At 48.1% G+C, this 17,926-nt stretch overlaps 1 protein-coding gene across 1 annotated transcript in view; it reads right to left on the bottom strand.

The window, feature by feature from the left end:
- Nucleotides 1-218: 218 nt before the first annotated feature.
- Nucleotides 219-17,926, bottom strand: part of csrp3 (cysteine and glycine rich protein 3) — a 28,981-nt gene continuing 11,273 nt past the window's right edge. The window contains exons 2-6 of the mRNA XM_033038693.1: nucleotides 15,322-15,460; nucleotides 12,721-12,889; nucleotides 12,309-12,435; nucleotides 3,322-3,415; nucleotides 219-1,083 (exon numbers count right to left, since the gene is read on the bottom strand). Of these exons, the coding sequence (XP_032894584.1) occupies nucleotides 1,007-1,083; nucleotides 3,322-3,415; nucleotides 12,309-12,435; nucleotides 12,721-12,889; nucleotides 15,322-15,433 (579 nt within the window). The 5' untranslated portion in view covers nucleotides 15,434-15,460 and the 3' untranslated portion in view covers nucleotides 219-1,006. The remainder of the gene's footprint in view (nucleotides 1,084-3,321; nucleotides 3,416-12,308; nucleotides 12,436-12,720; nucleotides 12,890-15,321; nucleotides 15,461-17,926) is intronic.

The raw sequence follows: 17,926 nt of genomic DNA, 5'->3' as shown, positions 1-17,926 counted from the left end.
CAGGGGCTGGGCTTGGCGCCTTCCTCCCTACACCGCTTCCCCACCCAGTCCACAGAAACCTATACCTCCTCCATCAAAAGCTTGCACCGTTTGGATCTCAGGGCTCCCAACCCATCCTTGGACGGCAAATCATTTGTCTTAAGAACCGCAAGGAGAGAATGAATCCTCAGGAAAAATTGATGAGTTTCTGCACCAAATAAAGCGTGTCCTGAACACCATTTCATTCAGGTGCCAATAACTCTTTATTTAAAGTCACAGAGCATTGATGAATAGGTACATTTGTAAGCTGTCACTGGTAAAAGAATGAAACTTGATACGGCATTCCATCATACAGTACTCAATTCCATTCAGTGTCAAAATAAACCCGTGAATAATCTATCATTGAGTTCCAATAGTGCCTTTAAAAATAGCCTGGAATGAGTTGTTTACAGCATTTCTTAAATCAAAGAGTTGAAGATCTTAATAACAAATTCATCTGATGAAGATGGTTTTGAAATAGATGCACATTAAACATGTCTATCCAGCATTTCAATGAACCCGTATATAGACACAAAGCTGGAGTAACTCGGCGGGACAGGCAGCACCTCTGGAGAGAAGGAATGGCTGACGTTTCAGGTCTTGATCCTTAACAGTGAGAGTCAGGGGAGAGGGAGCCTAGAGATATGGAAGGGCAAAGTGAAAATGACAGATCAAAGCAGATGATAAGGGGATGTAGAACGGTTCATTCATAGCCGAGGGGAAGATGACAACGTGGCAACCCGAAACGTCACAGAGTCCGAAGAAGGGTCTCGACCCGAAACATCACCCATTCCTTCTCTCCAGAGATGTTACCCGTTCTGCTGAGTTTTTGTGTCTATCTTCAGTTTAAACCAGCATCTGCAGTTCCTTCCTACACATAACAATGAACAGTATCTGTTGAGGGGGCAGCTCTAGGTGATCAGTTCGAGGTGATGGAACTGGGTGTACACCAAAGGATGGTAGGACATCCACTGTGGGTGGAGGGTTTTTAATCTGCGCTGGGTAATGCTCCACCAGACTGTCCATGGCCAATCCCTTTCGGTCCAAAGTTCCTTGCGTAACAAGCTGCAACGGTAAGAAAAGTTGTCATTTGTTTTGGATTTTTGACAAGGCTGATTGAGAGGGGATTTGCCAGAATTGATACGAGTTATGAAGGAGATACAAGCATGCTAACTGGAGGAAAAGCACCTTGTATTCCCCTTGGGGAGCTTACAACCTAAGGGGAATGTTGAATTAGTACAGTTTAGCGATACAGCACGGAAACAGGCCCTTCGGCCCACCGAGCCCGTACTGACCAGCGATCCCTGCACACTAACACTATTCCACACGCTCTAGGGACAATTTACAATTACACCGAAGCCAATTAACCTACAAACCTGTACGTCTTTGGAGTGTGGGAGGAAACTGAAGATCTCGGAGAAAGCCCACGCAGGTCACGGGGAGAACGTACAAGCTCCGTACAGACGGCACCTGTCGGGATCGAGCTCGGGTCTCTGGCGCTGTAAAGCAGCAACTCTACCGCTGCGCCACCGTGCCGACCTCCATTCTCCAATTCGGAATAAATTCTCCGATTTTACTCGAAACTGAATAAGTTTGAGTGGGACACCTGCTGGCTCGCAGCACCAAAGACCAAGTTTCAATCCTAACCTCGGGTGCTGTCTGTGTGGAGTTTGCATGTTCTCCCCTGTGACTGCATAGGTTTTCTCTGAGCGCTATAAATTTCATCCCACATGCCAAAGACACGTGCATCGGTAATTTGGGTGGGCAGTGGTGCAGAGGGGCCAGTGCCGGGTGAGTGAAGAGGCAATGCTGCAGAGGTTAGTCAGCCTGGTGCAGAATGGTGGGAATGCGGATTACTGCAGTTTTGCTACAGGCCGCCTTGATTACCAGCTCACCACGGACAGCAGGGCTTACAGCAAGAATCTTTGTGTGCCATTGGTGCTGCCGCATGCAAGGATCACCTTCTCATGAATCTTATGTACATTATCCCCTTCCCTTATGCATATGTACACTTTAAATGGCTCGATTGTAATCATGGATAGCACGCAACAAAAGCTTTTCACTGGACCTCACTGTATCACGTGGCAATAAACTAAACTGCTCACTGTTCTCCATTATAAGCAGCAGCATCAAATTTACACTACAAACCCACTGACTCACATGGCTATCTGGACTACACGTCTTCCCACCCTGCCCCCTGTAAAGACTCCATCCCCTACTCCCAATTCTTCCGCCTACGCCGCATCTGTTCCCAGGATGAGACATTTCATACCAGGGCATCGGAAATGTCCTCGTTCTTCAGGGAACGGGGATTCCCCTCCGCCACCATAGATGAGGCTCACACCAGGGTCTCATCCATACCCCGTAACACTGCTCTCTCTCCCCATCCCCGCACACGCAACAAGGGCAGAGTCCCTCTGGTCCTCACCTTTCACCCCACCAGCCGGCAAATACAACACATAATCCTCCGCCATTTCCGCCACCTCCAACGTGACCCCACCACTCGCCACATCTTCCCATCTCCCCCCATGTCTGCCTTCCGCAAAGACCGCTCCCTCCGCAACTCCCTCGTCAATTCTTCCCTTCCCTCCCGCACCACCCCCTCCCCGGGCACTTTCCGTTGCAACCGCAAGAAATGCAACACCTGTCCCTTCACCTCCCCCCTCGACTCCATTCAAGGTCCCAGCAGTCGTTCCAGGTGCAACAAAGGTTCACCTGTATCTCCTCCAACCTCATCTACTGCATCCGCTGCTCTAGATGCCAGCTGATTTACATCGGTGAGACCAAGCGTAGGTTGGGCGATCGTTTCGCCGAACACCTCCGCTCAGTCCGCCTTAACCTACCTGACCTCCCGGTGGCTCAGCACTTCAACTCCCCCTCCCATTCCCAGTCCGACCTCTCTGTCCTGGGTCTCCTCCATTGCCAGAGTGAGCAACAGCGGAAATTGGAGGAACAGCACCTCATATTCCGTCTGGGGTCCTTGCGTCCTTATGGCATTAACATTGAATTCTCCCAATTTGGCTAGCCCGTGCTGTCTCCTCCCCTTCCTTAACCCTCTAGCTGTCTCCTCCCACCCTCCCATCCGCCCGCCCTTGGGCTCCTCCTCCTCCTCCCCTTTTCCTTCTTTCTTTCCCCACCCCCCATCAGTCTGAAGAAGGGTTTCGGCCCGAAACGTCGCCTATTTCCTTCGCTCCATAGATGCTGCTGCACCCGCTGAGTTTCCCCAGCAATTTTGTGTACCTTCGATATTCCAGCATCTGCAGTTCCCTTTTGAACAGCATCAAATGCAATGTTGGGCCTTACCCTTGCAGTAGATCTCTCCGTCTTTGTCTGTCACGGTGGTTGATTCCAGACTCTTGCCGCAGAGCGCACAGCGGAAGCAGGTTTTGTGCCAGGCCTGTGGAAGGTTTAGAGATAGGTTCATAAGTTCCAGGAGCAGCAATAGGCCATTCGGCCCATCAGGTCTACTCTGCCATTCAATCGTGTCTGAATCAATCTATCATTCTCCTGCCTTCTCCCCACAACCCCTGGCATTCAACATGGAAACGCACCCTCTGGCCCACTGAGAGCACGCCAAACATCGATCACCCATTCGCACTATGCAGTTTGTTTCCTTCATGGAAACTTACAATTATATTTGTCTCCTCCTTCCCATGTTAAAGGACCTGCTTCTATTCTGTTTTTTCCATAGCGATGTACGACAAGTGGTTTGTGTAAAGCTCTTCATTCTGTATGGCAGTGTGTTGTTGCATAAACTTGCTGTTGACCTCCCTAATGCTAGTGATTATTTTAATTTGGATTTGCTTGCAATTCAAGGGCTCTTTGGTCACTCCATGTTGAGGAAAAGTTGAGTTAAGGGCCTGTCCTACATGGGCGTCACGCGAAGATTTTGTGAATCCCAAAATACTTGGGCACCGCGCGCGACCGCACGCCACTGTCCACGTCACCAATCACGCGCGTGTCACGATGCGCGCGTCGTGCGTCGTGACGCATAAATGATGACGCGCAAATGATGCTCAAGTGGGACAGGCCCTTTAATTACATTGAAGCTCAGCATTCACCAGGGTCTAGGCTGGTGCTAGTGCTCCCAAGACACTTCTCCCACCCCATCAATCTTCACCCTCCCCCAGTGACATACTGTATATCCCATGGGTACCGAACCCCAGTGTTATACAATGTCAGATCTGTCCCCACCGGTACTGTACCTCAGTGTTATACAGTGTCAGACTGGGCAGACGGGACTGAAGTGAGCCGTCAGGCAATGAGTTGTGGACCACGGGTTTAGAGGTCGGGAATTTGAATAGAGATGCTGCCTAGGGCTGGAGAGCAAGCAAACTGAATGTGATGTGGTCTAAGTTAGGATATTGGTTGCCCTGCTAACCATGAATCCACATTGAAATTGGTATTGGTTTATAATTGTCCAATGTCTGCAATAGACAATAAACAATAGGTGCAGGAATAGGCCATTCGGCCCATCGAGCCAACACCGCCATTCACTGTGATCTTGAAAGCCTCCAGAGAATAGGCCTCCACCGCCCTCGGAGGCAGAGAATTCCACAGACTCACAACTCGCTGTGTGTAAAAGTGTTTCCTCATGTCTGTTCTAAATGGCTTACACCTTATTCTTAAACTGTGGCCCCTGGTTCTGGACTCCCCTAACATTGGGAACATGTTTCCTGCCTATAGTGTGCCAAACCCTTAATAATCTTGTATGTTTCAATGATATACCCTCTCATCCTTCTAAACCCCAGAGTAAATTCCAACGACTATGTAGGTTGGAAGATTGGGGCTACACCCTAGCCGGGCCGAGTGGACAGGCCGCATCAACAAAGAGGGACCCAGCGTGGAGGGGGGGCCGTTGAGAATAAAGGGGGACCCGGTGGGTGAGGGGGGGGGGGGGGGGGGGGGGGGAGGTGAGGCATTGAGAATAATGGGACATGGGGTGTGGGGGGGGGGGGGTGGCGCCAAGAACAAAAGGGGCACACTGGGAGGGGAAGGGACCAACACTACTTGAGTACTTTGTGTAACGTTGGTGCCTTTGTGGTGACTCTTGTGTACTTTGTTTGCAAAAGCAAAGAATTTCACTGCCTCCAACCTCGGTTCATACATGTGAATCACAATGAATGGTGGTGCTGGCTCGAAGGGCCGAATGGCCTCCTCCTGCACCTATTTTCTATGTGACAATAAAGCATCATCATCATCGAACGTATGGAAGGACTGCTCAGAAGTCTGGTAACAGAGGGGGAGAAGCTGTACCTGAGTCTGGCGCCTTCAAGCCTTTGTACCTGCTGCCCGATGGGAGAGGGGGGGGGGGGGGGGGGGGGGGGGGGGGGAGACGAGACTCGATGTCAGGCAGGGGATGAAAACAATGATGGACACTGATCTAAGCAGACACTGTAAATGTAGGTCCAAAGGCAGAGTACAATTGAAGTGATGTGTTCTGTGTCCTTGCCACAGGCAGGCACGTCAGAACTATGGTATCTCCAAGGCTATTGGGAATTGAATTTGCAGATAATCTTGTTGGCGTTGTACAGCAATTTAATTTACAGGCTGCGTGAAATTCCAAATGAATGAAACCTAATTACAATGCCAGATTCGAGCGAGAAGGCAGAATTTATCTTTCTTTGTGTTGCACTCAATACATGCTGATTTAATAGTCTGACTGAGAAATCACAGTGGCACAAGTTTAGTTTCTCATCTCTCTCAGGACAACTGGCCTATTTTATGAGGAAGAAAATCAGGTTAATTTGGTTCTTAAAAGGCGAAGGTGTTTGTGTCGAATAAAGGGCACCTATGTCGCTGGGCCTAATGTTTTATGAGATACGTTTAACCAAGTGCTTTCAAAACAAAGCACAACATTGGTGTGTAGGAAGGAACTGTCGATGCCGGTTTACACCGAAAATAGACACAAGATGCTGGAGTAATTCAGTGGGGCAGGCAGCATCTCTGGAGAGAAGGAAGAGGTGATATTAATTGCCTAAAGGGGCTGTCCCACTTGGGCGACCTAATTGGCGAGTTTAGAAGAGCATCGGAGAGTTTGAAAAAATGTCATGTTGAAGACTAGCTACGACTAACTTCGGGAAAATTGGACACCGAATAGTGGAGAGTGAAGACGACCTCCTTCGATCTCCTTCGACTATGATGAAGACTATCTTCGACTACCCTCGATTACCTATGACTAACATGCCGACCTACTACGACTAAACCTACGAGTAAAAAAAGTACCGATTTTTTCCATGGCGACCTTTTCTTACTTGCGTGCATTTTTCAACATGTTGGACTCGCGGATTAAGTCGCCCAAGTGGGACAACCCCCTAACATTACTCGATCTGTTCATTCGCAGTCCCAATGTGGGGAAGCCCTTTTGAGGTGTGAGTTTTTAAAATTCATAAGGTCATAAGGATTAGGAGTGGAATTAGGCCATTCGACCCATCAAGTCTACTCCACCATTCAATCATTGCTGATCTATCTCTCCCTCCTAACCCCATTCTCCTGCCTTCGCCCCATAACCTCTGATACCTGTACTAATCCAGAATCTATCTCTGCCTTAAAAATATCCACTGAAGTGGATGTAATGAAGGCGTAAAATGATTGTGCTGAGCAGATGAACAGGGGATTCTGGCCGTCTGAAATACAAACAGAAAATGCTGGAAATACTCAGCAAGTCAGACAGCATCTGTGGAAAGACAAACAGAGTTACCGTGACAAGTCAAAGACCCTGGTGAGTGACTGGTTGTTTCTGATTTGCCTCAATAGACAATAGGTGCAGGAGTTGGCCATTCGGCCCTTCGAGCCAGCACCGCCATTCATTGTGATCATCAGATTCAGATTCAGATTCAGATTCAATTTTAATTGTCATTGTCAGTGTACAGTACAGAGACAACGAAATGCATTTAGCATCTCCCTGGAAGAGCGACATAGCAAATGATTTAAATAAATAATAATAAGTGATAATAAGTGTCCGGGGGGGGGGGGGGCGATTGGCAGTCACCGAGGTACGTTGTTGAGTAGAGTGACAGCCGCCGGGAAGAAGCTGTTCCTGGACCTGCTGGTTCGGCAACGGAGAGACCTGTAGCGCCTCCCGGATGGTAGGAGGGTAAACAGTCCATGGTTGGGGTGAGAGCAGTCCTTGGCGATGCTGAGCGCCCTCCGCAGATAACGCTTGCTTTGGACAGACTCAATGGAGGGGAGCGAGGAACCGGTGATGCGTTGGGCAATTTTCACCACCCTCTGCAATGCCTTCCGGTCGGAGACAGAGCAGTTGCCATACCATACTGTGATGCAGTTGGTAAGGATGCTCTCGATGGTGCAGCGGTAGAAGTTCACCAGGATCTGAGGAGACAGATGGACCTTCTTCAGTCTCCTCAGGAAGAAGAGACGCTGGTGAGCCTTCTTGATCAGAGTTGATCATCCACAAAGTACCCCGTTCCTGCCTTCTCCCCATATCCCTTGACTCCGCTATCTTTAAGAGCCCTATCTAACTCTCTCTTGAAAGCATCCAGGGAATTGGCCTAAAATGCGTTTAGGAAGCAATTAGAAAGTACATGGATAAACACAAAAAAGCTAGAATAACTCAGCAGGTCAGGCAGCATTTCTGGAGAAAAGGAATAGGTGATGTTTCGGATTCCCAAGTTTGGGAACAGAGGGTGGTGCGGTTACGCAGCCACAGAGTTGCTGCCTTACAGCGCTGGAGACCCGGGTTCTATCATGACTGTACAGATTTGTTCAAAATATCTAATTGAAGGATAAAAGACTGCAGGGCTATGAATTGGGTTTGCTCTTGCAAAGTCTCAGAACAGACTCGGAGGGCTGAATGGCCTCTTTCCATTCTGTTAGAATTGTGTTCCACGATTTCCAAGAGTTGGTCATGTTGGGTCCAGCAAGTCAATTTGCAGCCCCAGTAAAGAAATAAGCCAACCCTGGTTCAGAGACCTCTTGGGATGAGATTAGAATGACGTGCCAAAAAGAAACAACGTGCGCAGAGCAACTTGTCTGAAGCAAGTGGATTCAGGTGGAGACCAGATGAAGTTTTAAATGGGAGACTTCTTCATTTCATGCTTCAGCCGTCCAAAGACGTGCAGGTTTGGAGGTTCATTGGCTTCGGTAAAATTGTAAATTGTCCCTAGTGTGTGTAGAATAGTGTTAGTGTGCGGGGGTCGCTGGTCGGCGTGGTCTCAGTGGGCCGAAGGGCCTGTTTCCACGCTGTATCTCTAAACTAAACTGAACCAAACTAAATAAGTTTGGTGAGTGTGCTTAACATAAACCAGAAGGCTTGGATTTTTTTTCCAATAGGACTGAAGGAGCATTTTTTTATTTACAGACCATGTCATCTTATCTGGATGTGAATTCTTAACAATCCTACGCATTGCCCTGCTTTTCTCCCCTTTGTCTATCAATCTTGGCTTGGTGGGCTACTGCTCCACTGACACACGACTCTTCATGACAGGAGATCAGACATCAACTCATTCATTATGCAGAAAAACAAACTGCAGATGATGGTTTGTACCAAAGATAGACACAAAATTCATAGGCTCAGGCAGCATCTCTGGAGAACATGGATAGGTGACAATTCGTGTGGGGGCCCTTCTTAAGACTGCCAGTCTGAAGCAAGATCCCGACCCGAAATGTCACCCATCCTTTCTCTCCAGAGTTGCTGCCTGACCCACTGAGTTGGTCCAGCACTTTGTGTCATTTCTTGTAATCCAGAGTTGCTGCCTGACCCGCTGAGTTATGTCTATCTTTATTAACTGATTTATTTATTGACGGCACAGTGGCACAGCGATTGAGTTGCTGCCTCACAGCGCCGGAGACCCGGGTTCAATTCTGACTGTGGATGCTGCTGCCTGTGCGGAGTTTGTACGTTCTCCCCGTGACCGCGTGGGTGCTCTGGTTTCCTCCCACACGCCAAAGACGTGCAGGTTTGTAGGTTAAGGGCCTGTCCCACTTGCATGCGATTGCATGCGTTTGGCGTGACCAAACGTGGTCGCTTGAGGCGTACGGGCACCGTATGGCCGCGCAGGGCCGGTCCCACTTAGAAGCGCGGAGTTGTGCGGGGCTGGTCCCGACGTCGCGCGGGGCTCTGAAAAACTCAGTGTCCGAAATCTTCGCGTGCCAATGGCCTGTCGGCACGCAGGCGCATTGCGGTCGTACGCAGCGTCTTGACGGCATACGCAGCATCTTGATGGCGTACGCCTAGCGCGTGGCGTTGCGCGATGACGTCACCGCCCAGCGTGGGGTTGCGTGATGACGTCATCGCCCGACGCCGTGCGACGCCCAAATTCAGTTGGCCCGCTTCCTGCCCAGCTGATTGGTAAGCATGACGTAAATGACGTCACGCACGAACTTAGCGCGAACTTCGCGTGAACTCCGCTTCCGTTTGGTCGTGCCAAACGCATGCAATCGCATGCAAGTGGGACAGGCCCTTTAATTGGCTTCAGTAAAGAAAATGCCCCTACTGTTTAAGATAGGAAAGTGGGATAACATAGAACTAGTGTACGGGTGATCGATGGTCAGCATGGACTCGGATGGACGTATGGTCTGTTTCCAAGCTATATCTCTCAAATCGAAATTTACCAACAGCCCATGCTATCAGAGGCTGGGTTGGATAGCATGGGTTAATTTTTGCTGCTTCCACTGTCTTATAAGAGGAAATAGGTTGAATTTTCTCAGGATATTAAACACTATGTCAGAAAGTAAATCACAATCGGCAAAAGAATCAACAAAAACACACGGAAAAGGTTTTTTGTAAATATAGGAACATGAATACACTTCTTGAAAGGAATGAGGAATCAAATTTTGTTGGATTAATAGTGAGGAAAGGATTTGCAGGAGTAGAGGTAACAAGACTAGCTGACTAGACACAATGTGTTGGAGTAACTCAGCAGGTCAGGCAGCATCTCCAGAGAAAAGGAATGGGAGATGTTTCGGGTCGAGTCCCTTCAGACTGAGAGTCTGGCTTTTCAAACCTCTAGTTCCCTCTCCCCTTACATTCAGTCAGATGAAGGGCCCCCACCCATTCCTTTTCTCCAGATATACTGCGTGACCCGCTGAGTTAGTCCAGCATTTAGTGTCTAGCTTCGGTGCCAACCAGCATCTGCATTTCCTTCCTACACAGACCACCTGGTCAGTTTTTCCTCCCAATGTTTCATTCTTTTGCCAAGCACAGCTTCATCTCTCCTGCAGATAGACACAAAAAGCTGGGGTGACTCAGCGGGTCAGGCAGCATCTCTGGAGAAAAGGAGTAGGTGACGTTTTGGGTCGAGACCCTTCTTCAGACCATCTCTCCTGCAGGTGACTAATCCCAGACCAATAAACGCTCAAGCAAACAGTTCCAGCCAGGACCTCCAAAGGCAGGATGGAGGGAGGCAGTCTGACTTTTTTCCCCCCTTAAGACAACGCCTGGCCTAGATCAGGCACCGAGACAGATGTTGAGCCTGTTACGAGCAGCTCAATAAATCCTCGAACACTATGGACACACGCTGCTGCAGACCTGTAGAAGAAATGTTACATTCTTTTTAAATTTGACAACTGGGACAAGGCCGCTGTGAATCAACGAGAAAATGTCGAAGGCGGGAGATGCAGCGGTGGCAGGCAAATGGAAATAAAGAACAGCAGATTCTGGATGTCTGAAATAAAGACAGAAAATGCTGGAAACACTCAGCACGTCAGACAGCATCTGTGAAAAGAGCAGAGTTACCATTGAACGCCATTTAGGGGGGGCAAGGTGGCGCAAAGATAGAGTTGTCACCGAGTCCACGCCGACCTGCGATCACCCCGTAGGCTAACACTATCCTACACACTAGGGACAATTTACAGAAGCCAATTAACCTACAAACCTGCATGTCTTTGGAGTGTCTGAGGAAACTGGAGCACCCGGAGAAAACCCACGTGGTCACAGGGAGAATGTACAAACACTGTACAGGCAGCATCCCTAGTCGATAGAACCCGGGTCTCTGGCCCTGTGAGGCAGCAACTCTACTACAGTGCCGCCCCCAGGGGCGGAAATCACTATCAAAACATGGGGGAGACGCAATTCCTTGGTGGCCCCGCGTAAACACGCACGCACGCGCACATACGCGAGTATTTGGAGGCTTCAGCCGTGGGCCATGTGGACGGTAACAGCAGGAGCTGACCTGTTTAAGAAAGAACTGCAGATGCTGGAAAAATCGAAGGTAGACAAAAATGCTGGAGGAACTCAGCGGGTGAGGCAGCATCTATGGAGCGAAGGAATAGGTGACGTTTCAGGTCAAGACCCTTCCTCAGACCAGATCTGAGGAAGGGTCTCGACCCGAAACGTTACCTAATCCTTCGCCACATAGATGCTGCCTCACACGCTGAGTTTCTCCAGCATTTTTGTCTACCTTCGGGAGCTGACCTGGTTGGTGACCGACTCCGAACTCCAGCAACAGCAGCTTCGTCCGCCGCGAATCGTGGGGGTTGAATCGGCCCGTTCGCGGGGCCTTTCATCGCCCGGCGCGGCCTAAAATCGACCGCTGGGGGCTTCAACAACGGGAGCCTCGATCGCCTCGATGCAGCACTTTGATTTTAAACCGCACCGGGAGATGAAAGGCCCCGCGAACGGGCTGATTCACCCCTTAGAAAGCGTCTGATACCTGCTTGAATCTTTCAAAAGCTACAATGTGATAAATAACACAAACAAATAAAACTGTAGCAAATAAAGGCAAACCGGAGGGGGGTGAGAGATGGGAAAAACATACTAAATAACGTGAGTGACTTGAATGAGGGACTTACCTGCAAGCCAGCCAGGAAACCCGTTTGACCGGAACCCTTAATGACCTGCCCCGTTTAAATCCGATACTTGTTTAAATCTTTCCCATCCACCAATACATTCAATTTATTCAAATGGTAACTGTACCCGCATCAGACAGCTTTAAGAAATTCTCCGTGAATACCTTCAGTAATACTTGAAGGTCAAAACACAAATGGTGACACATCATGTTAATACGATGTTAATAGAGACATTTAACAAGCGCTTAACGGTGACACCCCCATTTTCTCGCGGAAAGCGGAGATTTTAATAGATTTCTTTTCACCAAGTTTTAAAATCCGGATTACAAAACATGGGGGGGGGGGGGATTGTCCCCCACCTCTCAAAACATGGAGGGGATGTGTCCCCCCCGTCCCCCGTCCCCCGCCCCTACCATTCATTGAATATTTGAACGAGGTATACCAGCTATCTGGGCATCCTCCATCTAGTCACTCTGTTTCATGTTGTCTGTTGCTTGAGTATTTACAGGATTGGGGTAATAAGTTAGTGATATTTTCCATACCTTCCCTCCTCCGATCACCTTCTCAGCTGCGTACACTGACTGACTGCATCGCGGACACTTATCTGCACCACCGAACTTCTGGGCATGTTTGGAGGAGCTGGGGTTTGGTGACTGCCGAGGTTTAACCCTTGGAAGAAGAAATAAGAAGTTAAACTCAAGAAGTTACAGGAGGCAATTAACCGACAAACCTGCACACCTTTGGAATGAGGGGTGAAACGCGAGCACCCGGAGAAAACCCACGCGGTCACGGGGAGAACGTGCAAATTCTGTACAGACAGCACTTTTAGTTAGGATCGTACCTGGGTCTCTGGCGCTGTGAGGCAGCAACTCTGCCGCAGCTTCTGATGCAAGTAAGTCACGGCAAATTTGATCAACATATATACAACACTCACAAACACACTATAACACTTACTCCAGGTGCTGGGTGGACTGATCCTCGCTGGCCTCCGAACTCAGCGTTCCAGCACCTTGGCCGTAGCCGTAGCCCTTGGGACCGTACTTCTTGCCGTAGCAAGACTTGCAGTAGATCTCTGCTTCATGGGCAGCAACGGTCGTGCTATCGAGGGCTTTCCTGCAGGTCACTAGAAAAGAGAGAGCGGGAGGGAGAAAGGAGCTTCTCTAGTCAAAGAGGGTGGTGAATCTGTCGAATTCATTGCCATATGCTGCTGTGGAGGCCAAGTCAATGGATGGTTTTAAGATTGACAGATTCTTGATCAGTAAGGAGTTATGGAGCAAAGGCAGGAGAATGGGGTTGAGAGGGAAAGATAGATCAGCCATGATTCAATGGCGGAGTGGACTTGATGGGCCGAATGACCTTATTCTGTTCCTAGAACTTGTGAAACAGCCGTGACTGAATGAGAAATCTGGTTGGCAAACTCAGACTTTTGCAAAAACCAATATCCACATCTTAAATTGTATAAAGCAGCATAGATCCAAATCTATGTTCAAATAAATTCCGACCATCAGATCAGCAGTAAGCAAAGGTAAAATAGTTTAGTTTATTGTCACGTGTACCGAGGTACAGTGAAAAGCCTTTTTGTTGCGTGCTAACCAGTCAGCGGAAAGACAATATGTGATTACAATCGAGCCGTCCACAGTGTACAGATACATGATCAAGGGGATAATGTGAAAGGCTCGATTGTAATTGTCTTTCCGCTGACTGGTTGGCAAGCACCTGTAATGTATTCATGCATATTCATGTATATGTTAATGAGTTGGTGTTGTATATAAGTAAGGGATGTTGGGTAATAAAACCCGCTCATGACCCAGGCAGCCTGCGTGTAAGTTGTTATTCATTCTGCCGTCCGGAATATAACAGCACCAAAAGCTTTTCACTGTACCTCGGTACACGTGACAATAAACTAAACTAAACTAGACTAACTCTTCACCCATTTCTCCCTCTACCTGCCCCCACTTTCCCCTTTCCCACATCTATCCCCTACACCCCTTCCTCTGGCTTCACACTTCTCGCCTCTTCTCTCCTTATCTCACAGCCACGCCATGACATGACCCAAAGAGTCATTTCACACAGAGGGTGGTGGGTGCATGGAACAAGCTGCCAGAGGAGGTAGTTGAGGCTGGGACTATCGCAAAGTGTAAGAAACAGTTAGACAGGTACATGGATAGGACAGGTTTGGAGGGATATGGACAAAACGCAGGCAGGTGGGACAAATGTAGCCTGGACGTGGGCAAGTTGGGCCGAAGGGCCTGTTTCCACGCTGTATCACTCTATGACTTTCTACGACTCTATGACCCCCTCCCCCCTCCCACCCTACAACCTTTCCTGTGTGAACAGTGATCACAGTTTCATGGATCTAGACTTTGAACCATATCGAGGTATTGTGTATTAACGCCCTACAAATATGAGCTGATCTACTAGTTCACAACCCCGTCAGACAATAAGGGAGCATGTCAGAGCAGTTTATATTTTGAAATCATTTATCAGGAAAAAAAAGGCATGTAGATGCATCCAAATGTACAATATGTGCATACTCTCCACAAAGTAACATTTAATGCTTCTTCTAGTGAAAAATATGACCAATTGTTAAACAACGCAGCAAGTCTAGCTAGAATATCCTTTAGACAGTGTTCATTGAAAGTTCCACAGAGGGATACTGAAGATCGACTGGCCTTGTATTCACTGGAATTTAGAATGATGAGAGGGGATCTTATAGAAACATGTAACATTCTTAAGGGATTGGACAGGCGAGATGCAGGAAAAATATTTCAGATGTTGGGGGAGTCCAGAACCAGGGGTCACAGTTTAAGAATAAAGGGTAGGTCATTTAGGACTGTGATGAGGAAAAACGTTTTCACCCAGTGAGTTGTGAATCTGTGGAATTCTCTACCTCAGAAGACAGTGGAAGCCAATTCACTGGATGTTTTCAAGAGAGAGTTAGATATAGCTCATGGGGCTAACGGAATCAAGGGATATGGGGAGAAAGCAGGAACGGGGTACTCATTTTGGATGATCAGTCATGATCATATTGAATGGCAGTGAAGGGCCGAATGGCCTACTCCCGCACCTATTTAAAGCGTTTCTATTTTTCTAGGTTTCTCTTATGCATTAAAATGAAAGGAGATCTCTGGTAAAGAAGTTCCAATTTTAGTGGGAAGTTTCAAGTTAGTACTGGAGTCACAGGAGTAATGATGGGTCCCAGTACTTTGGTAAGCAGCAAGCTGATCACACAAAATGCTGGAGAAACTCAGCGGGTGAGGCAGCATCTATGGAGAGAAGGAATTGGTGACGTTTCGGGTCTCGACTCGAAACGTCACCAATTCCTTCTCTCCATAGATGCTACCTCACCCGCTAAGTTTCTCCAGCATTTTGTGTGTGCCTTAAGGGTCTCGACCCGAAACGTCGCCAATTCCTTCTCTCCATAGATGCTGCCTCACCCGCTGAGTTTCTCCAGCATTTTGTGTCTACCTTAAATTTTACCAGCATCTGCAGTTCTATCTTAAGCCAATCGCACATTGGTCACAGCTGCAACTAAACTCTGAACTATGAACTTACTGCAAAGGAAGCAGGTCTTGTGGAAGCTCCTGCTGTTGCATTGTATCTCCTCTGCGTGGTAGACTGTCTTGTCACAGGCAGCGCACTTGGCTCCACCACCCCACTGCGGCATTGCACCAGTAAGGATCTCAAGGACAAACTGCAATTGAAGAAGAATCACAGGAGCATCAGCCTTAAGTTATTCTTCAGCGAAATTCTCAGGTGTGGAGAAATGCTTGAGGCACTTTCCACCAATTTCAGTAGAGGCCGCTGTTTTAAAAAGTTACCATAAAGATAGATCAGCCATGATTGAATGGTGGAGAAGACTTGATGGGCTGAATGGTCTAAACCTGCTCCAAGAACTTTCGTTTAGTTTAGTTTAGAGATACAGCGCGGAAACAGGCCCTTAGGCCCACTGAGCCCGCGCCGAACAGCGATCCCTGACATTAACACCATCCTACACCTGCTAGGGACAATTTTTACATTTACCAAACCAATTAACCTACAAACCTGTACATCTTTGGAGTGTGGGAGGAAACCAAAGATCTCTGAGAAAACCCAGGCAGGTCACGGGGAGAACGTACAAACTCCGTACAGACAGCATGCGTAGTCGGGATCGAACCCGGGTCTCCGGCGCTGCATTCGCTGTAAGTCAACAATTCTACCGCTGCGCCACCGTGACTGTAACTTATATGATATGATACGATAGAACTTTATTTATCCCAGGAGAGACATTGGTCTGCCAAGAGTCATAGTTGTTAACAAGATACATGAAACATGGAATTAAAGTGACAAGTGGAAAGGATCGGGGATGTGCAAAGATTGGCGAGGGGGGAGGGGGAGTCAGTCTACCCCAAGACAGAAGGGGGAGGAGTTGTACAGATTGACAGCCACAGGGGAAAAGGATCTCCTGTGGCATTCTGTGCTACATCTTTGGTAAGCAGTAAGACCACACCTGGAGTATTGCGTACAGTTTTGGTCTCCTAATCTGAGGAAAGACATTCTTGCCATAGAGGGAGTACAGAGAAGGTTCACCAGACTGATTCCTGGGATGGCAGTCTGTTGCTGAAGGTGCTCCTCAGGTTGACCAGTGTGTCATGGAGGTTATTATGAACTTATGAACTATGAATACAGGAGTCTTAGGAATATCTCGGGGATTCGAGGTAGGTGGGAATGGGTGCGAGGGGATTGTCCTTTAGCGAGCTATTCACATTGGACAGATACATGATAAAGGGAATAATGTTTATTGCAAGGCAGTTACCCGGGTGTCATGGTACACCAGTCATTGAAAGTGGGCATGCAGGTGCAGCAGGCAGTGAAGAAAGCGAATGGTATGTTAGCTTTCATAGCAAAAGGATTTGAGTATAAGAGCAAGGAGGTTCTACTGCAGTTGTACGGGGTCTTGGAGTATTGCGAACAGTTTTGGTCTCCTAATCTCAGGAAAGACATTCTTGCCATAGAGGGAGTAACAGAGAAGGTTCACCAGACTGATTCCTGGGATGGCAGGACTTTCATATGAAGAAAGGCTGGATAGACTCGGCTTGTACACGCTAGAATTCAGAAGATTGAGGGGGGATCTTATAGAAACGTACAAAATTCTTAAGGGGTTGGACAGGCTAGTTGCAGGATGATTATTCCCGATGTTGGGGAAGTCCAGAACTAGGGGTCACAGTTAAGGATAAGGGGGAAGTCTTTTAGGACTGAGATGAGAAAATCATTTTTTACACAGAGAATGGTGAATCTGTGGAATTCTCTGCCACAGAAGGTAGTTGAGGCCAGTTCATTGGCTATATTTAAGAGGGAGTTAGATGTGGCCCTTGTGGCTAAAGGGATCAGGGGGTATGGAGAGAAGGCAGGGATAGGATACTGAGTTGGATGATCAGCCATGATCATATCGAATGGCGGTGCAGGCTCGAAGTGCCGAATGGCCTACTCCTGCATCTATTTTCTATGTTTCTATGTAAAGGACCTGTCACACTTTCACGACCTAATTCACAACCTCTGCCAAGTTTGCCCTTGACCCATACTCACAGCATGGTCGTCACAAGATCGTAGGAGGTCGTAGGTAGGTCATGATGCTAGTCGTAGGTACTCATGGTATCAAGTAGGTCGGGGCGTTTTTCTAGCCTGATGAAAAATGTCCATGAGTAAAAAAGGTCGTGAATTAGGTCATGAAAGTGGAACAGGCCCTTAAAGCCAGTAAAGTCTGATCAAAAGACAGTCCAGCAGTCCCCGATGAGGTAGATAGTAGTTCAGGACCGCTCCCGAGTTGTGGTAGGATGGTTCAGTTGCCTGATAACAGCTGGGATGAAACTGTCCCTGAATCTGGAGGTGTGCGTTTTCACACTTCTGTACCTGATGGGAGAGGGGAGAAGAGGGAGTGGCCAGGGTGCGACTGGTCCTTGATTATACTGCTGGCCTTGCCGAGGCAGCGTGAGGTGTAGATGGAGTCGATGGAAGGGAGGTTGGTGTGTGTGATGGCCACCAGTATTGTAGTGCGTTCCAAGCCATTTTCTATCCAATCATAATCTGTTTGAATTTACTTGTAACATACGTTAATGCAAAAAAAAAAAAAACTCTTCATAATTTCAGTCCTGTGGCAATTATCAATATCGTCCAATTCCCT

This window comes from Amblyraja radiata, chromosome 20 (genome assembly GCF_010909765.2).
Source record: "Amblyraja radiata isolate CabotCenter1 chromosome 20, sAmbRad1.1.pri, whole genome shotgun sequence".
Lineage (NCBI taxonomy): Eukaryota > Metazoa > Chordata > Chondrichthyes > Rajiformes > Rajidae > Amblyraja > Amblyraja radiata.
The sequence above is the reverse complement of the archived record's forward strand: the minus strand, read 5'-3'. Positions and strand labels throughout refer to the sequence as shown.